This window comes from Agelaius phoeniceus, chromosome 7 (assembly GCF_051311805.1).
Source record: "Agelaius phoeniceus isolate bAgePho1 chromosome 7, bAgePho1.hap1, whole genome shotgun sequence".
NCBI classification, from domain to species: domain Eukaryota; kingdom Metazoa; phylum Chordata; class Aves; order Passeriformes; family Icteridae; genus Agelaius; species Agelaius phoeniceus.
In genome coordinates this window covers 26,839,764-26,864,771 of record NC_135271.1, presented here as the reverse complement: position 1 = coordinate 26,864,771, position 25,008 = coordinate 26,839,764, and the positions used below count along the sequence as shown (strand labels likewise).

The 25,008-nt window shown below is 36.6% G+C and overlaps 1 protein-coding gene across 6 annotated transcripts in view; it reads right to left on the bottom strand.

Moving 5' to 3' along the window:
* Nucleotides 1-25,008, bottom strand: part of PDE1A (phosphodiesterase 1A) — a 200,433-nt gene that overhangs the window by 34,127 nt on the left and 141,298 nt on the right. For all 6 annotated transcript variants that reach the window (XM_077181350.1, XM_077181347.1, XM_077181348.1 and 3 more), the window contains 6 exons: nt 18,929-19,042; nt 8,775-8,957; nt 8,258-8,324; nt 7,234-7,350; nt 5,156-5,296; nt 77-177 (listed from right to left, as the gene is read on the bottom strand). In XM_077181350.1, coding sequence (XP_077037465.1) covers nt 77-177; nt 5,156-5,296; nt 7,234-7,350; nt 8,258-8,324; nt 8,775-8,957; nt 18,929-19,042 — 723 coding nt within the window. The remainder of the gene's footprint in view (nt 1-76; nt 178-5,155; nt 5,297-7,233; nt 7,351-8,257; nt 8,325-8,774; nt 8,958-18,928; nt 19,043-25,008) is intronic.

Here is a 25,008-nt window from a genome sequence, read left to right as displayed (position 1 = left end):
GTTATGAAATAGTTCAGCAATGAACTGAATGAACTGCAAACTCCAGATATGACTCTTAGGAGACTGCATCACTTACCTTGTCTGAATATGAAAATTGTTTGTGGTCCCAGTATGTTCATAGTCATGGACGGCAGCTGCAAAGATCATTGCTAAAATTTCCAGTTCTGTGAGCCAGTGCTGGTAAATGAAAAACAAATCATAGTCACATTTTCAATAACACCCTGACTCAGATTAAACTCTACGGTACTGAAAATGTTTTACCTTCAATGCATTATCTTCAACTTAAATAAACTTTCCTCTAACTCCAGATAACTATATATCCATAACACTTCAGTACTATACGATAAAATAAATCCTTGTACTTATGATTTCTCTGAGACCAAGTTAACACCCTTATGGCCACTAGCAAAGTAAATATTGGCAGTCAAAAATATAAGAAGTTATCAAAAGAATTACACAGTTCACTTTACAACTCCTTTGAGTATCTACTCTGTTAGCTCACATGTGGCACTTGCCAAATTACAGTATATTAATGTAAAAAAGTCTTATATGAAGTTTAGGTTATAATTTGTCTTTTAGTAAACTATATATACAGTTAATCATAAGCTGAAGGTACAAAATTAGTATTATCTATATTTTACCAGTGTACGTAGCACTAAAATTAGGCCCATGGGAGACTTCTCTGTTCTAAATTTGATCGTACTTTGTACTGATGAAGAAAAAATAAATTTAAAAAAGTGCAGAAGGCTAGTATACAGTTACACAGAACAAAAGGTAATGTAGGTCATGTATACAAAATAATGCAGACCCTGGAGTTTTGAGCCCTTTTATAACTCTTGCTAAATGAGGCTGTTCCGTATAGCACAGCTTGTAAAATAACCTCTGTTATCTTTTTTCAAGTTCTATTTCTTGAATGACAAAAAGTCCTTGAGGAGAAAACTTACTCCATCTAAAGATGGGGGCAGAAAAATCATATGATAATTAACCCCCACAGTCATAGGACTGATTAAGTCAAATGCCAGTCAAGCATTTCCACACATATTTCAGATGGTTTTGGTGTACAAGTAAGCTTCTGTACTAAAGGATCAAAGAATGATCTCAACTTCACACACCCCAATATGCACATATGAATGTGCATGTGTGTGTATGAATGGATATGAAATGCATAAGTTGCCAGATGTAGTAAAAGTTGCCAATGGTAGTTCTTTTTTCAAAGATGAAGAAAGGAAAGATTCAAGACTCATTAGCAATGTAAGAATAATTAAATAGGTCATTCAGTGACACAATAGGGCTGCTGAGGAACAAGTACTGGCTGTTGGTGAAGCAGCATAGGTTTAGAAAGGTCACAGGCAGAGGAATGAGAATGTACTGTAAGCAGTTCTAAAAATGGAAACAATGACCTTCATCATATTGTGTGTCACAAGAAACCAGGCCATGACCAGTCCTGGCTCTCACAATGTTTTCAACATACCAAACAGAACAGAAACACAGAAAGCGTAATGAAAGCTAAACATAAACTTTTCTTTAAGATGCCTTTTCAAAGGTCAGCTTTTGTAGCAAATAAAATAGTTGCTAGACAATGCATTCATAAGCAGAAGAACATTCCTCACAGACAATATCTATGGGCTGCACAGAGACTTCACACAGTAAGAGAGAAGAGCAAGTATTCTACACACACTGGTATAGTCAAAATTGAGATCAGTAATCAAGTCAGAGAACCAGAGAACTGCTTTAGCTAAAGAATTTCTAAGGAAGTAGAAAAATACTCTTACAGAGACAGTTAATAAGTGTGTTTTGAAAGGGAGAGGGAAAAACAAGTATCTGGGGGTCTGCAAGACTGAGAAGAGCTGAAACATGCTTCCCTCCTGAAAGATACTATGTCTTGTGGGTGTCACAGATAATATAAATTATGTCTTCTATGGAAGTATTATGTAGTGCTTATATGTAAATAGATACATTGCAACTTATGAGTTCTGTTTGAAACTTTTTTTTACAGTGATAGATTAAAAACTGAGCAAGACATTGAGTCTCACAATGCACTTATTGGCAGTAAAGGCATTTTTTCCTTTACTTTGAGCAATACAGGTACGTGGGAGGAGAAAAGGGATGGTGGGAAGATGATCGATGACTCAAAAGTTCTTTACAAGATATATTCCCTGGGACTTGGATTCTTAAACCTTTATAAAGATGAAAACTTCATGAATGTAAGCTTGACTTATACATTTCAGTTGCATCATCTGGGATTTAGTCTCTTGGGAAGGTTAATAGACTGTCTGCCATCTGTGATACTTAACATTCTAACACATTGATCTGAGGTGGCTGGATCTTCTTTCTTTAGATAGACAGCAAATTTTGAAAAATATAATGATTATTTTATTTCTTTAACAGCAGCTCTGAATATGTCTTATTCTTCACCAGAATCTCTCTAGGGGCTTGTGGAGAAGCACAAGCTCTGATTAGCCAAATTTTTTTGGCAAATGTGGAAATAGGGCTGTTTTCCAGCTTCCTGTAAAAGGTACAAAACATATGACCTCAACAACAGGAATCATGCAAAAGATTTCCTAAATCCCAGCTTTTGGAAACATTTGCTTCAGTATGTGTTTCAGAAATAAACAAAGAAGATAGCAACACTGCAAGATTTGGAGTTAGTACCAGGTCCTTAAGAGAAAATGAAAGCAGAAAAACCTCAAATTGCAAACCAATCTGGAAAAAAATAAAAAAAAAACAACTGAAAAACCACAGGAATCTGATCTAGAATTGTATCATATTTACTCTAATCCAGGTATTAGAAATAGAGCAGAGTTTTAAAAAAGGACTACAATGAACATGTCTGAAAACTGTTGGCTTGAGAAGCAAACTCCAAATTGTTATTGAGTGGGGTACTGGAGGATTAACCAGGCAACAGGAAAAAAAATCCAGCAAGTTAAATAGAACATTTTCATTATACTGATGCTTTCTCAAATTGCAAGTGACATTTGGGAGAGAAATACTTTGCAAGCTGCAGAATCACTAGGCCCTCTTTCAAACACTGATTTCCATAAATGTTCCTTCTGCCTGGCAAGTACATCTGTTTGAAGGCACTCTTGACTAAGTGGTGTCCTAGTTAGATTTCTTTCCAGGAACTTTTCAGTATCACAGCACCATAGAATCATAGAATGGTTAGGGTTAGAAGGACCTTAAAGATGATCTAATTCCAATTCCCCCTGCCACAAGCAGAGAAATATCACAATTCAATATCTTAATTTGGCAATTACAATGTGAATTAAACCCTGACTAATTTTATAAAAATATTTTGTAGCAGTGTTGCAACACTAATGAGATTTTGCAGTGGTAAAGTCTAAACTTTTTTGAAAATCATTTTCCAAATCACATCTAAGGCAGAAGGTTAAGATGCTAATAAGGATGGAAGGGCCTTTCTCACACTTATGTACATGCAGTGAAATAGCAGATATTCAGATATGAAACAGATTTCTTTATTCAGTGTTCAGAGATACACAAAGTGCCTTTCCAAGTGGTTTAAGCAATGGCTAAATGTCCCAAAATTACTAGGACAGTTCTGTAAGTTGGAACTTAGTACTGGCATCACAAGAAAAATCTGAATGTTATTGGTTTTTTGAAGGGCAGAGGGGCAGATACAATGGGCCAGAGGGATGCTTATACTAAAATAAAAGGATTTTCCTCCTGATAAGATCCAGGTGTATACCTGCAACAAAGAGATGGCTCACATCACTTAACTCTTGAAATTAATCTAATATCCTCAAGAATTTTATTTTACTAAAATATTATTTTGATATGTGAATATTGTATACAACAACTTTGGTTTGGACTCCTCTTGGTAAGAGCTCTCTAGCCCCTGCTTCAGGCTGATATGGAAGTGCTTTCTCAATCTGAAAAGCAATCTTGGCTGGTGAAGACTCCAGGCTTCACTTAAACAGTATTAGAGTTAAAATACAGTTTAGAGTTAAAATACAGCTTTAAACACTTACAAGCAAAGTACTTCCTTCAAACAGTAGAATAAAAATGTGCAATGCCTGGGGACCTTTCCTTGCCCACCCTGAAGCCAAGGGCATTTTAAGTGAGAAAAGGCTTAACATAAGTGATTGACTGCCATTTATTGTGTATATATCGGAGCAAAACCATCCAGAGTCAGTTCTAAATTTTTTCTATCCAAAGTCTTCTGGAATTGTTTCACAGCTCTGCAAACAGAAATCAAACACTATTTCTTCCCAGCTGTTTGTTTTTTTCTCTGTTTTTTGGTTTGTTGGATTTTTTTTTTAACAACTGCATTCAAAGTAAAGACAAATTATCAAAAAGCCATTGACAGCAATCTCCATTTTCTTTCAGTCAGTATTTACTTTTGCCTAGCAAGCTGATAGTGAGGAGAATTCCACTGCTTAACTTAATTGTTTAGAAATAAAAATGCTTGCACAGATTCATTTCAGTTCCCAAATAAATAATTTAAAATTTTGTGATGTTTCAAGGCAAATGCAATAGCCTGCCTACCACAGGTATATAAAGTATTCAAGAGCAGTGCTAAAGAAGGTTAAAAACTGAAAGAAAAAGCAGTTTCAGAGTTTAAGGCCAGCCTGGATGGGACCTTGAGCAGCCTGGTCTGGAGGAAGGTGTCCTTGCCTGTGGCAGGGTGGTAGGAACTGAGTTGTCTTTAAGGTCCCTTCCAACCCGAGCCATTCCATGATGATGGAATTCTAAGCCTGCACTGATTCAGGTGATGATATAATTCTAAGCCTGCACTGATTCAGTATATTTTTCAACAGCCAGGACCTCTGCAGATACTAAAGCTTCCTTGCCTGATCACACCTCCCATGCTCTGATGTGAAAGTAAAAAAATTCTCACCTGCCCACTCCTGCAAATCTATCTCATTAAATATGATATAAAATACCTAAATCCAGGCGATGAAAAGCAAAAAGGGTTTGAAGATTATTTTTTTCTTCCTTTTTCCCCTCTACATTAAGAGAAGTTCAGCCTGGAAGAACTGTTAAAATGAAATAAAGTTCCCAGCCTGAACAGCAGTTCTTGAATCTCTCTCTGCAAAAATTTTCAACTGAGCTTTTTCCATTAGAAAAGAAACATGTACACATTTATTCAAAACAGCAGAGTCTGAGAAAAGAAATTGAATTTCACAATACTTCTTACCATGATGCCAGTGTGAATCATTATGTAATGCACAGTTTGAGTAACATCAGCTGCATGGATCAAATTGTGATAGGGATTTTTGTATTTGCTGTAACCAACTTCAAGAGCTTCAGCAAAAGAAATAAGATTGGGAACAGGGATCTACAGACAAGAAAACATTAAAATAATTGGTTTTTTCCTGCAACAGCTGCAAGGTCAAGCATGCAATAAATGAATCACAAATAATATACCATGGGATCTAGTGGGCAAACAATAAAAGAAAAATTTAAAATATAAAGATCTGATATCATACATACACCAATGAGCCTCCACACAAATTCTGTAGATGTTGTATCTCTCTTCATACACCATGCACAAGACACTGCAGAGCTATTAACCAAATGGTTTTCAAGGCATGTCTGTCTGCACCAGGGATGCAGAGGTTGCATGTATAACACAGGCATGACAGATAGGAGTCTAACTATAGGATTATCTCCTTTTCTTCACCACTTTTACCTTGCTTGACACAAGGTTTGCTTTAATGTCACAGTACAACTTCCCTTCCTCCAGACATTGTGTGAACTACAGGTACTATCTGGTCCCACTTATTTTTGCATTGTGCTGGTTTTGGCAGGGATAGAGTTAGTTTCCTTCATAGTAGCTGATATGGGCCAATGTTTTGGATTTGTGCTGTGAACAGAGCTGATAACTCCAGGATGTTTTAGTTACTGCTGAGCAGAGACTGCACAGAGTCCAGGCCTTTTCTGCTCCCCATCCCACCCACCCTGGGTAGCCTGGGGTGCACAGGAAGGTGGGAAGGGACCCAGCTGGGACAGCTGGCCCTGCTGACCAGGGGACAATGCTCCACACGGCCTCATGGTCTGCAGCCCCGGGCTGGGGGAGCCTGGCTGGGCACTGCTGCCTGGGGCCTGCCTGGGCAGCTCTCAGCTGCTGCTGCTGAGCAATTGCTTTCACTTGCAGCCTTTCTCCTTGGGTTTGATTCCTCTCTTAAATATTAATTTTCTATATCATTATTATCACCATCATTATTAAATTGTACATATCTCAACCCACAAGTTTTCTCACTTTTCCGCCTCCAATTCTCTTTCCCCCATCCTTCTGGGGAGAGGAGTGAGCAAGTGAGTGGCAGTGTGGTGCTTATTTGCTGCCTGGGGATAAACCACTTCACCCATTTAATGAAATTACATGTCCCTTAATAATTTTTTTTTTTTAATTTAAAAACCCTGAAACATAAACAATGGGACTGAGAATGGGCTTAAGCCTACTCTGCCAGGAGCATTATGTACTTCATGTCTGTGTTGTAATGGTGGTCTTGGTGGGGTTCTGACTTCAAGCAAATGAAGCCTGTTGGGAAAAGATGGGTTGCCAGCCTAAAATTAAAATAGTCAAGAAACTTCAGGATGAGACATCCTCTTGAAAACGAACACAGAGTTTTTGCAGTGAAGAGATTTTAAAACTATAAGAAAACTTTCATTTGGTATGATAACAATAAATTTATCATTTTGATTCATTTTTTTATCTCAGCCTTTCAAAGATAGCTATAAGGACTCCAAATGGTATTGAAAAACCCAACAAACACCTTGGAATACAAACCAACAAACACCTCGGAAAAGCAATTTTTCTCTTTATATATCCCCCAGGTTGTTCAGGAGAAGAAGGCTCAGCTGAACCCCCTGCACAGTGGTGATCTACATAACATGATCCAGACGATGAAAAAAGTATTTAGGACTAACTACAGTTTTATGCCTTTTTGGTAATTTTTGGTCTGTAAAGGTGGGACACTGGTTCAGGCCTGCTGAGTAAATAGCCTGTATACATAATCTATTTATGTAACACAAATGACATGACAAGGGTCTACATCACTTTCCATTTTTTTAGGTTGCAGAAAAATTTGCATGTTCTGGGTGAAGTTTCATATGTTAGAACAATTGGCATTTTGCAATATTTCATTTGCCATATTCTTTGAAATTCTACACTACATCATTTAATAAAAAACATTTCAATGCTGGTTTTCTTGTATTTTAAACTTGACACATGCATTTTTGCATCCATATTTTTCTTTATGTTTAGTTCCTGACCTTGAAACGGCTCAAAAGGTCATATCGGGTTAACAGCTCATACATCATAAATTTCAGACTGTGCTCTCCACTTGCTTCATTAAGGGCAAATACGTCAAAAGACCACTTATCAACATCCTGTAGATGAGGGAAAAGGAAAACAACAAAACAAAACAAAAAAAATTACATTTCCATCCATTTGGCTAGTATCTAGAGGGAAGAGGGAGAGTTTGGTGGTTTTATTACCCAACTCTTTCAAATTCCTAATGTAGATAACATATTAATGGCTACTACAATATCGATGATGGAAACAATTCTGTCAGTTATGAATAAAAGACTTGCAACATGACCAAGGCCATTTGCATGCTTTGAATCAAACTTCCAAGTTTAACTTTCTCAGTACAAATTGTCTATACAACCTCATGGAGCTACTCTGAATACCACCCTTCAAATAGGCTATTATGCAATGTCATTAACACTGATGTCATTAAACATAAAGCAATTTGAGAATAATATAATTGTTTGGCTTTCAGGGGAAAAGTGGAGGTACTTAACTCTCAAGAAATCTCAGTTTATAATTGCATTCATAGACATAGGAACTCAGCTTACTATAAAAGAACATCTTTTGGCTGAACTAGAGTAATACTTTAAATATGCAGCAAATACTGTACTTGTTCCATAAGCTTGAGCTTCTTTTGTTAGCTCTATCCCAATACTATCTCCTTTTTCTTGCCTAAAAAGGAAACAAATGCTGCTGTCTGAGACGCTGATTACGATACCACTGGGAGCTGATAAAACTGTCTCACATTTCTATAAGAACTTCTACACAAATTTCATTCTATTACTCTAATAGGATCTAAATTAAGTCAGAATCATATGTTATTTCTGAATTTTTAACTATTCGTTTCTCTGTACTTTGTGCTCAGTTCTGTAGTACTAACTATGGCTAGAGTACCTTCAGTAGAAAAATATTAATTGGGCCCTAAAAGTCACTTAACATAAGTGCAAATACATTCAACTTCCACAATGATTAAACTTCTTTCACCTTAAATGTGACTATCACTTCTGCTGGATAAGCCAAACCAACCATGCTTGAAGTTTTCCGGTACATCCTAAAAGAACAAATAAAATATTAAGGAATAGCTCTTCTTCAAAAACATACTGGAAAAGTTTATCTTGTTTTAATTTTTCTTTCAGAATTTGTGAAGTAACATGAATCTATTTAAGGGTCTGACCCCAAAGATTTATGTAATCTTTTATGAAGTTATGAGACAAACCCCTTTGCAAGTATATTACTCTTTAATATAAGAATAGCCGTTGGTACGATTTAGTGTAGAAGTTACAAAGACATTGAGTTAATCCCCAGAATTTTCCAAGGCTTAAGAAATTTTACAAATTAGAGGTTTCATCTGGAATTCTGTAGAGAAAAATGGAGTGGTTGCAGAAAATTAAGCATAAATTCTGGCTCAAAGATTTGCTCCAGGGTCACCCCACCATTTAAAGGATGGCAGACACTGTGGTTAAATGCAGTGCTTGCAGTAACAAGAAAACAAAGCTCTCACCTTTCTACAAAAATCCCAGCCTGTACAGCGTGCACAATGCTTCGGAATTTGGGCTTTTCCTCAGGCCTCCTCTTCACTATTCCCATTTCCCTTGTGAATGTAGAAGCTAACCAGTCCCGCACTTCCAGCGGGACCGAATCCGACTGGATGTCAGAGAGTTCATCTTCAGTGTCCAAAAGTTTCCTACAAAAAATAATTCAAGGTAACCAACAAGCCCTCGTTAGTAACAAGAGGAGTACTCACAGGTGAACAGCTAAAAAACCTTGATTTAAGAGGAGCTGAGGTTGTCTGTAGGACCAACTCAGCACATCACAAAATGTCTTCTCTGGCAGATGGACTGACACCAAGGGGAAGCTGTGCACAGCAGATACCATCTCTCTCTCCCACTGCTCATGTTCCAGCAGGTAAAAGACAATAAAATGCAATTTATGCAATTGAAGACAAGAAAAGGTTTTTCTACTAAGTTGTCAGAGCAGTGGCGGATTGAAGAGTAGTCAACGAGCTGTAAAATCCCAAGACCACCTCTAAAACAGTAACTGACAGAACTGTCAGCAGGGCTGCTGCTGTGAGAGCACCATTAGTCTATTGATCTGTACCCCAAAATGGTACAAGTGCTTTGATACTTACAAACAAAAGTAAATGATGATACATGGCAATGATGTGGTGCGTGCATGTCACTGAACGCCCTGTACACATGCTCATCCTGCTACTGCAGTACAATAAAAGCATTAAAGAGAATTAATTCCTTCTATGTAGAGATCTGTATTCCTATTGAAGGCAGGGTAAAAAAGTCATAGCAGTAAAGATATTATACAAGATTGGATTGCAAGTCAGCTTTCAAACGTGTTAGCAGTTCAAAAATCTAGAAAAGTTATATATAGCTCTTGCAAAATAGAAGAAGTATTAAAAAGAATCTTTACTTCAACAAAAGTGAATCAGAGGTCATCAGTTTACTTAGAAGAAACTTTTAACTAAATACTCTCTTTAAACAGACTCAACACTTCCGTTCCACACTTCTATAAATCTTTTTCTTACAGTTATTTGACCTTATCACTCAGAGTGCTGGGGTTTCCAGGAAACAAATCCCTTATTTTGTCTGATATTAATTTTCTTTTCATTCAGTTATGCAAGAAAACCCAGAGCAGGGTGACCTGAATATATACACAGCATGCCACCCTTTCAAAATATATTCTTGAAAGTGGTACCAATTGAATCGCAGGCATTATTTGATTACATAGGTCTTTTTCTATTGTGCTGCCTTCCTGAAACATGGATGAATAAAGAAAGCCTGAGTGTGGTGTAGTTTAAAAGAATCTCCACATAAATTTAATCCTATCTGAGGGATTATAGTAATAGGAAACATGTCAGAAGAATCATATTAATTATTGGTGAACTGTGAGCATAGCATATTTGTGCTCAGTTTCAGCAGCTCATCTGGTGGACAGTATATTTTCTGAGATTCTTCAACTGGGGTTTAAAAAATATAAATGCACTCCTTGTCCTTCCCTGGTTTACTGAAAGAACAGTAGAAAAATTCTTATTTTTTCAGAGGCATAGAATTATCTGACTAGGAAGGCTCCTTAAAATGGAGTACAAGAAGAGCAGAATGAACAAGGATTATGAAATTTTTCTGGCTGTGGGACAACAGCCAAAAATCAGAAACTTAATTTGGAAGAGGAGAACTTGTGTGGAAGAAAGGATTTGAGCAAATTATCTTGCAAAACTGAACCAAGGCTCAGACTGGCCAAAGGTCAAAGGCTACAAATTGGCTTTATTGCCTCCACTAAAACCTATGTTATAGTCCACTTAAATCCATCCTAGTCTAACACTGTCATTAAATATTCCTGGAGAAATCAGTACATTTGTATTTCTGAGGAATATTCGACATTTGATATGTTTTTTGTATAACAAGGAAAAAACCTACAATCCCTAAAACATATTTTTGTAACTATTGCAACTTTTATTCAAATGAGATGCAAATATTCCCACAATTAGAGGGCCATGGGCATTAGGCCACCTCAGAGCTTGCAGCCAGGATGTTCCACATCACCTGCGCAGCAGGAAGCAGGGTTCTACATCAGTTTGCTATGATGAGATGCAGATCTAAATTTGGGATCTGTGCTCTGCAGATATGAGCCACTGGAGTACAAATTAAGACTAGAAAAACACACTGCAGTCTCTCTCATCTTTTTAACCATTCATCTGTAAAGTAGGAGAACTATTCAGTCTGTAAATGACAGTAAGCAGGAGTTACTTCATGAAGATGGAACAGAGAAAGTAGTATTTGAAATAAGCGTTCATTTATCTGTAATTTTCATGAGGCCACTGCTCTCTGATGAGAGTTGGCTGAATAACTTGCCAGGGAAGAGAGAGTTTCAGTGGCTCTGCTTCTAACTTAAATATCAAGAAAAGCAACTGCAACACAGAATTAATTTGCAAGCACAAAATCTTATAGATCCCTCATCACATAAGATTAATAACTTCTCAAAAAGGATTAGTTTCTTTCAGGTGCCTCATTGAAACAACATTTAAGGAGAGGAAACAAAGGCTAGTCATTCATCTCACTCAAACCCATTCTAGCATTTTATGCCTTAAAAAAAAAAAAAAGATGAAGATCAAATAAAATCAAATGACAGGTTCAAAAGAAAGGCACATATTCAAACCGCTTAACTTCCTATGAAATATTACAGCGTTTTTTGCAAGATTTTGCAACCTAACTTGCAATTATAAATTGTAAACTGTAATATAATTTTGTGACATTTCAAAACATTTAAACTGCGACATAGGTTCAAAAATTTCATGGAAAAATTAATGGAAAGAGTAATAGACATGTGGCTATAGCTGTCAAACAGAAGGCTACAGCCTTTGGCTTAGCAAGTATTTGGCATGGAGTGACTACAAGGCCCAAAGCCTCATGCTCCTAATCAACCAACCTGAAGATCAGATATTGTGGGTACTTTAAAGCTAGATAGTTCTTCCATAATCAGTCTTAAGTAAAACTCTGCTGAGATAAATTTCATTGAACCAGGAGGCATGAACTCAAATATCCCAATTGAATTACAAAATTATACTAATAGATGCCAAAGCACATACTTTAATTTTTCTTCCATAAAGCAAAGGAACAGCCTAAAATGCTAAAAAACAAAACAACAATAAGAGCTCTACTAAAATGTGCCACAGAAAATACTTTTTTTTCCAACACATAATCAGAATTTCAGGGTTGCATACACTTATTTTGCTCATGTATCATCAGCCTGTTAAGTAGATGCAATACGAGGAAGCGATATGCGTGGGAAGGAGAGGGGGAGGCTTGGGTTATTTAATTCTATTCATTCCATGAGTAGAACTTTCATTGACAGTTGTGGGAATAAGTAAGACATGGCCCTTGGCATTTCAGCTTAGCAATCAATTAATACTGCAGTCATAGTAACTAATAACCTGATCTTCTTGTCGCAGTACTGTGTTTTTTGCCAAGAATAATTTTTCAAAATTCAAGTAGTGATAATTTCTAGCTCTCTTTTCATTTAATCAGAATTTTAAATATAGCAATGCACTAGTCAGAAGTGTATTTCTTTTCCCTTAGGAATATATCAGATGTACTATGGAGGAGAAGAAAGAAAAGAAAATGAAAAAAATTAAAATTAGATAATGGCTATGGGGAAAAAAATTCCATCTTTGTTGATCAGTCATGCTGCCTAACAGAGGTAGTGGAAGATTTCCAGAGAAGAGGTTGAGAAGGTGGTACTAGCTCTTTGCTCTAATTACTGAATTAATCAAGCCCTTAAGAGTGAATTAAAGTCCTCTCCTATGTCTAGAATGCAGGAGAATTTACAGTCTAACTACTCAGTTCACATTTTTACCAATTATTTAGTTCTATTATCTCCCTATCTTCCTGAGTAAGCATGAATCAATATATTCAATCAATATTTCCATCCTCTATAGTCCATTACAACTTCCACTTACATCCACTAAAAGGTTCTCTTGACTCCCAATAAGGATAAACAAACTGCAAAAACAAATGAGGAGCATTTTTAGTACATAAAGGTATTTCCAATGGAAATTATGATTTTACCAACATGTTATAGTCATAAAATTAGCACATTCTTAGAAGAATTGTCCACATATGAAGAATTACCAATTAGTTAAAATAAACAGAAAATAATTTGGAATAAATGCAGGAAATACAAGAGAAGAGAAGCAATGTAAGAAGGACCACCGTTACTGAAATTTTCACTTGTTGATATGTACTACCTATTCAGAAATGCAGAGATATATACCAAAGGCCAACAACAATCTTAAGGTTTGGCTCAGGCTAATCATGATTAAAAAATGTCATTTTTCAGATTACAGATGTGAGCCACTGTCTTTTCTCTTTTTCCTTTCCTTTCCTTTCCTTTCCTTTCCTTTCCTTTCCTTTCCTTTCCTTTCCTTTCCTTTCCTTTCCTTTCCTTTCCTTTCCCTTTCCCTTTCCCTTTCCCTTTCCCTTTCCCTTTCCCTTTCCCTTTCCCTTTGATATAGTATTCTGGGAATTCTATAGGGCAAGAACTAATTCAGGGCATGATTTAGAAATTAACAGCAAAAACTTTGAAACATAAAAATTTAATAACTTTGGAAAAGGGATGCTGGCCATTTATTAAATACCCTAACTGAACTGAGAAGCTTAGTCAGAATGTCATAGATTTTCAGTGATTTTACATGATTTTTTTATGCAACTTGAATGCTCTTGTAAGCTTTCCTCTCAGAAAAAAACACAAAAAACCCCAAAAGCATACCACGTTAGCTTAGTACAAAAGATTTCAAAGGCTTATTTTAAGCTTTTATAAGGGTGGAATGTACTGAATTCATCTCAACACAATAAGCTTTTTCTCAATAGCAGCTTTTGCAAAAGTATCAATTGTAGATTCCCTTAGTGGATAAACTGAATGATTCACTTCAAATGGTACATTTTGTTGTTCAGGCAAAGTACATTTAACCATGGGTTGGCTATGGAGGACAGCAATTCATGCTCAGAAAACTTGACTGAATATTCAAGATTAAAATTTAACTTCATGCTTAAATAATTGCCTCTTCAAATAGCTAGGCCAGCTGAGAGAGGAATCACAGACCATATTTTTCATCTGGTAAATAATTACCAAATAGAGCAGCCCATTCCACCTGTTCTATCCTTGGCATTAGGCAGATTATGTTCTTTAATATTCATAGATTTTTCTCAAAAAGTTAATTTTCAGGATAAATATGTTCTAGATCTTTCAAAAGAAATTACATCATTGACTGAATGCCTTACTGTGAATGAAACATTCGCCTTCATGTATAAATGAGCAAATTAATCTGTCTTTTCAGATTGAGAGATATGGGATAAATGTTTTTAAAAATATGTACATCTCTTTGATGTAAGAAAATTTAAGTTTCTCAACCTTGCAGCATCAAAGACACTTGGCTGGTGTGACCATCTCTGCTGGTGTCCCTGAATAGCTATTGGTGTCTGAACTGGCACCATTCCTTCCATAACCAGAGCCTTAGAGCCAGTGAAATTCTGTGACTCACAGTCAGCTCCATCTGGTGTGCCACAGGTGAGAACAGAGTGCCAGTGGTCCTGCAATGTCAAGGAACAGTTTCCTGCTGGGAGTTTCCTGCTAGCTCAGAGCCTTACAATGCTGGTACAAAAACTGTGTCTGCCATTGTAGTGCCATTGAAATATTATTTCCAGAGCTCTCATGCAAATGTATATTGCTACAATGTCACCCTTAATGATATTACCTTTTTCTTTGTGAATCTGTATTGGTTATTATGCCTTGTTGATTCAAAGATGCTAAAAGATCCTGCCAGTATATAATAGAAAGCTACTTCATGCATTACAGAAATGCAGTCTCTTATAAGTCAAAAGTTCTCAATTAAGGACTGTAAGTTCTCAAAAAGGACTGTATAATGCCCTTTTAATAAGTTAAAGCCTTATTAAAAGGGCATTATACAGTCTGAAACAAGCAAAAACCCTGTATGGAACTGCAACTGCATAGATAAATATCCCCCGGAAATCAAATCTATTTTCTAACATACTAAGGCATACAAAAATAAAACATAATTAGAATAAACTATTCTGATTTTATACCGAACAGCATAAAAGTAGTCTCCACAATAAGGATTTTTTCATTATTATTACTATTACTATTGCTATTTTTATTATTTAGCTTTTGAATACATTTTTTCTCTTTCATCTTGTAATTCTTATCTAGATTTTATTTGACTTATTTTCTTTTCAGTTAGCATGAATGAAGAGCTGCATTTAGAAGGAATGGAACATCTGTCATGACTGAATTATCAAGCTGTATTTATTTCCTGTTTGACTCTAAATATCCTTCTTCCATTGCCTTGAGCCAAATGGCAGGTACTAATGGAGAAAATTCTGCAAGATTTGTCACAATTGTTTATAATATCTATTAAGTTTGAACTTCTTCCACAGAGCAAATCTGAGGGGCTGGAACTGTGAGAGTCTCCTGGGTATTTTCAGCTGATGATGGACCTCAGATTCAGCTACCAGAGTGCTTGATCTCTTTCAAGGAACAATTTGGTGCAGCACTGAAAGATGCAGCAGTCGAAAAGGAGCTTGTTAAACAAGCTAATTGAGTGACTTGGGGCCACAGATAATGGAGCTCATAGGAAAGCAGCACTTACTTGATGCCTGATGTCTGGGCTTTCCAACTTTCCATCAGCTCAGAACCCTTTATAGAGATATTGACAGTCACTGCCCCAAACCAATTTCTCCTCATTTTGTAAGGTTATCCCTAGTGCCTATCCCCGTTTCTAAGAAGACTACTCTCAGAACTTCTTAAATAAAATCTGTTGTGTTGTTTCTCTGCTTTTGCCCTAACCCAAATCCACAGAGTTGTAGAAAGCTCAAGAATGGAAAGGAGTATTGGCAAATAGTTACAAAAAATGCTCATGTAAATGGCTATAGTATACAGAAACACAGGAGCAGACAAAGGGAATGTCAGGGGACCTGAAAAAAAAGTTTCATCCTCTGCTAAATGGTGTGAATGCTACAGCTATTTGAACCTGATCGTTGCACTTTAAATAAAGATTCAATATGCCATCAACACACGCTTGATTGTTCTCCCATGTTCACACACAACTTTATAATATGATACAGGCTTTTCAAGAAACTCAAATGAAGCAACAGTATATGGGGGGGTGGGGGAGGAATGGTTATCTTCTACTGGAAGAAATTGGAACTGCTCCCTGAAAAAACCCTCAGGCTTATAAAGAGAAAAGTGGTTTTGCCAGAATAATGCCAGAGATTTATTTTTTAAGTAGTGGTGGTTTCCTGGAGCTATGGAACAGACAAGGCTCTTCCTTGATCCTTGGCTACATTACTGACCAAGTTCTGTGAGATATGTCATACTTGGACCTCTTTATTGACCTTAGTTTTGACTTTTCTTTTTGCTATTTTCTTCTCTATGCCTGTGAAGAATTGCAGAAAGTCCTTCAGCAATAGGTGAGGGACCACTGTCAGGAGCATTTTATCATCCTGTTTCATAACACATATATCAGAACAGAAAGATGAGTAAAGAGGATTCAAGTAACAAACTCTCTGTTTATTTCTATTCTTAATCTGTAGAGGTTGCTATTCCTGTCCACAAAGATATTTAAATGACCTTTCCCTCAGCTGATATTGAGGTCTGTTGCCCAAAAAAGTGGGGAAGAAGAGAACACCACAAACAGGATGCAATTTTAGATTGCTGGTTGAAGCTGAGGTCTTCCTCTGCTTGGATACTTTAGCAATGGGTCAGTAAATTCATCAGGGAAAAAAATCCAGGGATCAATACTGGTCTTAAAACAGAAAGCATGGGTATTTTCACATGAGGCATTGCAGACACTGGCTGAACAGCAATCCATATGTAAGAAACTTACTGAAGTTATTGGAACTTTGTGATGTATAAAATTGCATGTTCAGGCTCAGCAGGAGCAAGCCCTTTTGCTTATGATCTGAACTATTATTTCTAATCTACTAATGAGTGCAATTAACTCAGTTCTGGACTCCCACAGAAGCAGCTCTGTGCAAGACAAAGAACCTGTATTCTTTGGTAGGAACAAGGACAAATGCAACCACATCAGGTAACTCAGCTAACTCCATTTGACTCAGTGATATACTGCTTTGTTCCTTAAGGATTGGCTTCCCAGGAACTCAAGACCCTCTTTGTGTGCTTACATTTGTGAGTGACTTAGGTTACAGAATAATGGCCATGCTATTTAAAACATAATTTTCTATTCAGCTTGCCATGGAAAAGAGTCTACTATGAAAGTACCAGTCGCAACTACCATGTTTCCCAGCCTCACAATAAATTTAAAATTTGCAGTTGTTAGTAAATTACTAAGTTTACAGATTACCATTTACAATTGTTTTTAATGGGGAAGTGTCAAAATTTAAAATAGACTCATACATAACCCATGTCCAACTAAGATGTGGAGGGTCAGTCTACATTTGTAGGACAAAATTAGCATAAAAACCACCATGTTAAAAAAACTCATCATACTGATTTTCTGAATTTCATGGAGATTGCATTAGTTCAAGGAAGAGAAATTAAAACCAAAATCAAATACTGTAAACCAAAAGGAGAAATATAGAGGTAAAATAGTGAAGTACAAACCACTAAAATTAAAAGAATAAAAGTACAAAAGTAGGTTTCATTATAGCGACACTTTTAACTATTATTTGTAGCAGAATTTGATTTATATGTCTACATATACACTTCATAAATACAGATAGAGGTACAGAAAGATATACACAAAATGTATGCTTAATGCATATCTATATAAGGAATGCTACCAAAATTTGGTAGGTCCACAAACTCCCAAGTTTCTTTGGTGAACACAGGTATTCAACAAATAAGAGCAAAACAAGATACCTGTCTCAAGTGTATCCTGACTTAGTACAGTGAAAATCAGAATATTCTGTAAAATACTGAATGCAATAAATAAATATGATTAAACATAGTTGTGCAGTAAGCTCCAGAAGAGAAAAACTTTATTGATACACTGAAGTAGAATTTTTGAAAATAGTCACCATTACGAGGACATAGTGGTCCTAGAATTAAGAAAATAACCAGAGGACTATGAAAATCTTGCCAATCACTATAAAATTACATGTGTTTGTTTTCTTCTGGGTATTTTCATAATCTTGCTGTCAAGTTCTATGAGGGCAATTAGCTAATTTAAAGATTTGCTTACAGCAAAAGCAATGTACCTGTTGCTGCCAGAGCCTATGTATTTTCAGTGGTAGCTGTTTTCTCTGAGCATGAAATGCCTGCTATTTGTCTTGATATTCCCACAGAGAGCCAGAAAGACTGGATTCCTCATTGTGACACTACTATTCATTTGCACAGAAGCTGCCTCAGTTTAGAAACTAAGTAAATCTCAATTTATTTTCCTGGTCCTGGCACTACTGCTCAGACAGAGCCATGAATACTACACCCATTTATTCCCAGTGTTTGGGAGGTGTACGGAGGAATAACCAGTGCTTTATCTCTGAAGCAGGACTTCAAGCTCTGTATCATCTATGCAGATTTGCAAGGGGAGGGCACACGCCACAGGGAGTGTTAGGTCCATGACATAATTCACAAATGTAGAACTGAGACATGTGCTGCACACTCCAGTGGTACCGAGGAAGTTTGGACAGACATCTTTGCAAGACCATTCTGCTTAGAAAAAACTTAGAAAGGCCAGCATGCACAAAGAAAACCAGTGAGCTAGCCAGCTAATTTCAGTACAGTCCATATCTTAAAACTCTTTCAAGAAACCAAATACTTAGAACCTCTATTTTACTTGGAATTAACCCACATAATTGCCAGTAATACTGCCAACAATAAACAGAAACTAAGCATCAAACGTTATAAAATAAATAACAGCATTTCATTCATTTGTGTATTTACTGACCAGCTATTCTGACTCATTTCTGTGAGTATTTCTTTCCAGACAACAGTTACATCTGACCTTTGGAATCTTACTTGCTTTAACTTTGTCATAAAAGACCCAGGAGCCACATACGCTTCTTCTAATGTGCTCAGACCTTCAGCTCATGTCAGTGACAATTGCACGCAAAGACCAAAGTTCTAAAATACAATTTGCAACATTCTTTCATTTTGTTTTCCCCTCAGACTTACCTGGTTTCATCAATATAAACTGCCTCCAGCACAGACGCTGCATATTCAATATTCTTTTTTAAGTCCACCACATTAATGTCACCCTTCTCCAGCTGCTTTACCAAGCATCTTAATCTGTAGGGAAAAAATAAAATAAAAACATCAGTATGATAATTCTATCAAATTTAGTGACTTCATTTTCTAATTGAAACATTGGAACCAACAAAGCAATGTAGAGCCAAGGACCATCACTCCAACTCTTGTCCTGGTTTAAGAAAATCTGGTTTTAGAATGCGCTTAACACTGACTGGTTTTATGTTTTTATAGCTTGCTAAATTCATACGGTGTACTAAAAAATGGTTTATACATTCCAGAAAGTCAGAGAGGACATTTTAATCATCATTAAAGCAAATTCCTATTCATTTGTGACATTACTATTATGCCTGAGTCTCTAATTAAAAAAAAAAAAAAAAGTTAGTGTGTTGTCTAACTATAATTTTTCCATGCTTAGGTGGCTAATTATATTTCTATAACCACGATATACTGATTTTGTTTCACTTAAATGTCTTTAGTTTTTGTTTAGGCCTCCAGTATGTTTTTGCTGCAGAATTTGTATTCTTATTAGTGTGCGATAACATGGAAATCTGTTGTGTCTGTGTTTATAACAAATTCATCATTATACCAGAGGAAAGGCAGTGCCCATGGCAGTAGAAAAATCCAAATATTCCCAAGTGTGCTTTAAACTTTTAGTTTTGAGGACTTTGTTTTACAGTACAAACATGGATACGCCCAAAGGGGATTTTGTTATGCACCAACTCATGTCTCTGCAGCAATACACTTCCACAGACACACTCCTTGAATACTAGATTTTTCCTAAACTCTGCTGACAAGAACACTTCTGACACTCTTCAATTTAACCATACAGAGTAGATAAAGCACTGGAGTAAAATTAAAAACTTATCAGGTATTTTCCTTTTTTCTGTGCTCCATCTCTGAGTAGAAATAATCTACAGTTTTGTATCAAGTAAGATAAAGATTTCTGTAACTAAGGATATATCATTATTGTTACATAACTTCCAGTAAATAATCTTCTTTATGTGCAGGAAAAATTGTGAAATGAGCATTTAGACAAAAAGTGCAGTGAAATTGATTCAGCATTAAGACAACTACTTTCAGGAAAAGATCATATTTATGACATGCACCAGCATACATAAAATATGCAAGTTTTATATGAAGAGAAGACTGAGGGGACACCTCACTGCAGTTACAACTTCCCCATGAGGGAAAGAAGAGGGGCAGGCACTGATATCTTCTGTGCTGACAGGGACAGGACCCAAGGGATTGGCCTGAAGTTGTGTCAGGGGAGGTTTAGGTTGGACATCAGATAAAGATTCTTAAACCACAGAGTGTTTGGGCACTGGAATGGGCTGCCCAGGGAAATAGCCCCAGCACCAAGCCTGGCAGAGTTCAAGAAGTGTTTGGACAGCAGACTCAGGCACATGGTGTGACTCTTGGGGATGTCCTGTGCAGGGCCATGAGGTGGATTCAATGACCCTTGTGTGTCCCTTCCAACTCACCTTACTCTGGGATAATAATATATTTCATACATATATATACTATATATTATTTTCATTGTGTGCACGCATCATTTCATTGTCCCTAATTAAAATATATAAATAACACAATTACAGTAATATTGGAAAAAAAAATTTAACTTGGAGAGTACTGTTCTATCATAAAACCATTTTCATGTTTTTCTACATATTTCTTTGGCCTAAGTACAATTATGTTCAAGTGTGTAAAGATAATTTTAGCAAATGGGGTTTTAAGACCAACCTCCTCGGTTCTCTTAAGCCTTAATTCAATTCAAATTAGCCTAGCACATGCAATAAATAAGACTCTTAGCAACCATATTTACTTGGTATTTTACACAGTGCATTGCATATCAGTGGAATGGAAAACGTAGCGTTAAAAAATTTTCTCTGAGAGATGAAGTGGGCAGATGAAATACTCTGGGAGCTGATCTCCTACACAGAAATAACCATATGCATGGGAGACATTTCCAGTACCTAACTTCTTCCACTTCAGAGGAACCTGTAGCTGCAGGAGGTTATTCACAGACATCTCCCAGAACCCAACACAGGTATCTCCTGGGGTGTGTGCTCCTCGGTACTGCACACAAACACACACACAGCCCCTCCTAAGCGCCACTGCCAAAATGCCCAGGTGGGTCTGGCAGCATCAGTGCCACTGCTTGCAAATAGCTGCAGGGTGTTTCTGGCACTTCCACTGCTCCCTCCATATTTGACTGAGCACATCTCCAAATCACGCTTTCCAAAGCAGAAGCATAAATAAATTTGAAAACTTATTTTCAAATACACAAAAATAAATTTGTAACACTGCACAGCAGGGGGCCAGGCTCTGGTAGAACAATATCAGCTTAAAACAGCTTCAAATCCTACCATTTCCAGTGGTTCCTCATTATTGAGGCAATAGATCAGATGACAGGTATTTGGAATAATTTTTATGCTTTTAGGTGGAAATGAGTCCCTGGGGGAGCCTTTAAGCCACAATGATCTTGCAATGTCTCACTGCATAGGTGACAGTCATCAGAGGTAACCTGCACTGTGGGTACAGCTCATGTTCAGGAGGAATGCAGAATGCAGTAGCAGACCAGATGATTTGGAAACACTGCTCAGGCAAATCTGAAGTGATTCTGAAGATATTGCAGATTCACAGAAGGACACAAGTGACCTTATCTCAGGCATGACTCTTTGTGAAGATGTCCTCAGGAGTCCTTAGCTCTCCCAGTGCAGATCTATCATGGAATCAAGGGATAATTTGGTTGAAGTGACCTCCACAGGGTACAAGCTCTCGCTCAAGACAGGGCTAACCTCAAAGATAGGCATAACTGCAAAGTTAGATAAAATTACTCACAGTATTTCTGCTCAAGCTTTGAAAGTATGGAGATTTCAAAAACTCTTGGAAAAAAAAACAGTTTAAACAGTCAAACAGCCTCATAGCGCATCATGTTTTCATAACATCTAACTGGAGTGTCCTTTGTGGCAACCTGCGTGCCCAAACTTTGCTGTGCAGTTCCAAGAAAAAACTGCCTCTGTCTATGGTACAGCTTGCCACTAGGAAGCTGGACACAGCAGTAAAATCCTTCCATTTTGCCACTGATCAGACACTTCTCATGTGACACTAATGAAGTCTACCCCAGAAGTCAGAAAAACCGACTTCCAACACAGCATAATTAAGTGGGTTATAGCAGTATATAAACAGTCTGAGCACACTCAATATCTTCTGCATTAAAGTGAATAGCCACAGAGCTTAGGAGCTGACATTTAAGCAATGAAACTAATAATTTAGCAAAGAATAAACATCAATTTATAAGATTAAGTAACAAGTATTAACACACCCATAGCCCACCATTCAACAAGACAAAGAAACTTGTGAAAAGGACAAGGTAATTAAAAATAATTATTTCTTCAGCTGTATTGAGAGGATTTTTGTTTGTTTTCTTTTAATTTTCATAAATTGAAAATGAACTTTAGAAATACTATTTGAAAACCTGAAGTGTTACTTAAAACTGGAAGTAATTGTATTCACACTCGGCCTGTGAAGAGTGCTACTAAGAAATAATAGACAGCAAAGAGAAAAAACTGGAGGAGCTATTTTGTGAAAGAGAAAAAAGGACTATTTGAGCTGGTTTAAGATGTAAAGAATTAATGTGATAAAACTATCAGAACTAATGTGATAAAAAAACACAAAAAAAAGATTATGCATCTGAGGACACCTGAAAACTGCATTATAAAACTAGCAGCCCTAGTTTATAAGGGAGAAAGACACATCTGCAATTAATAAAAGCAGTGGGTGGAGAACCATCTTCTGTCATCTTGGGTAAACATCATTAACAGTGCTGTGGGATTAAATGCTCGTGTGGACAATCCAAATCCAAATTATCTTCAATAATATGGCTGTTGTTGTTACTGGGGCCTGTGTTTCCCCAGCCCTCACCTCTCTGTGCAGCTGATGCCACTGTCCTGCTGTGGGCAAAAATCCCTGCAACACAGGAAAATCACCCAGCAACACAGGAAAATCAGAGGAAGCAAGGATTTTACTGGGAGATGAAGAAGCATTTCTTGATTAACAATATCAAAACCACAACTCACTTGTTTCCAATTTCCCCACTAAAATTCTCCCATGTTTGAACTAAAGTTTTGTTAAATCTACTGTAGCTTTCTGGGGTTATACCAAATTAACTGAGGATAGTTTTGTGATGTTATGATGTTATTTCAAAAAGCTTCCTATGATGTTTTCAGTTACTACAAAAAGGAAAAATAAAAAAAAAATTTAAAAGGCAAGGAATTGGTGATCAAATATGACTTTTTGCAATGTCCTCATGAGAAAGTCTTCTTTTCTATGGAACCAAGGAGAAAGTCCAATGAGAGAAGTATGTTAGGAGATACAGTGAATATCTGATACAGTGATACAGAGATACAGTATTAGGAGATACAGTGAATAACTGTCCTAAACACAGGCTGAAGTGCTAACAAAGAAAGGTGCAAGGATGGCATTACTTAAGAAGGGATATTTTAAAGTAGAGAAGCAGACAAGTTGGACAATTTCAATTTCAGATTAAACTGCCATTTTCATTTCCAAGATAAAATAAATTACTAGCAATCACTGAGAATAAATCACTGTTAAAGGCCCAGCTTAAGAGTCTTTAAGAACCAGAAGAGGAAAATTCAGCCTGAAGTTAACTTCTGAACCTGAGAAAAAGACCCTCTGCCTGCTTTCCCTAAACTGCCTTCATTTGCCTTGTAAGTCTCCCCACCACTGAGCATTGCAGAGAAACAGCTTTCTAACTTACACATCTGGACTTCACTTAAAACTGTTTTGGAAACTTTGAACAAAAAAAAAGGCTTGCTTTTGCCACAGATCCTATTAAAGGGGAAGTGAAATAAACTGTAAAAAGTAAACTATAAACTAACCTTGCTTCCTTCTACATTTTGAAATTAGTGAAAGTCACTGTTGAAGATGGGGAATGAACACATTGGTAATTCTTTGAAAATAATAGACACATGCTATTGTCAATTAAAGAGAAATTATTATTGATATTCATATTCACAGTGCTTTAAAAACAATTATCTGTGTTGTTTAGAACAAGTCCAAGTTGTAAATCATTACCTTCCCACAAACTAATTGAGAAAAGCCTAGCTGTGACAATTGTGACAATGTGTGAAAAAGTCTAAGGACAGAAAAAAAATTTTTTTTTCTGTAAACAAGTATTTCATGTACTGTTTGGGCTATTTAATATTGAACAATAAAACTAAGTGGATTATTGTGAAGTTTATTATAAAAGTGATTTGATCCTCTAAATGAACATCACAAAGTAAAAATGGATTGATGTGTAATGTGAAATTAAAATTAAAGAAGAGGAGGGTAACAATATCCTGGCAATATGGACAGTTAAACACCACTAGTTTTTCAAAACTTTAGAGAAGGGGGACATTTTCCTCTAAAGCTATCTGTAACTAAAACTACAAACCAGTTTTGCTGCCTGTAGTGATTCTCATATGAATCTGTTGAATAATTTTCACCTGTAGAAAGCATCACTCACTCAGGAGTTCCTCAGCTTTCCAAGGCAGAAATTACATCCTCACTCAAACATGAATGCTCTTAAAAAGAGTCAATATCCAACAATTCCAAATCCCTATATGAATTGCCCAAATTCCAATTATTTTTATGTGAATTGGTATAATTGGAATTTTACATGTTTCTATTAAGAACATTTGTATAAATACACCATTCCATCCAACAAATTCAAATAGATGAGAGATGCTGAAGAAATATACACAATATGGTAGCAAAGATTCAGGAGTGACCCCTTTGGGTTGCCACTCCTGTTTCCCTGCTCCTACCTGAAGTCACAAAGTGGCCAATTATCACAACTTAAGATGGCTGAGCTTTACTTCAAGGTATTTTACTTTATGTCAGGGAAAAACAAGATGATATTGCGATATTTTGCCCAGCAAGGCAAGGCCAGCATATCAATAGGGAGCAAGGGTTAGAACTGGCAGCTCTTGACACAGACC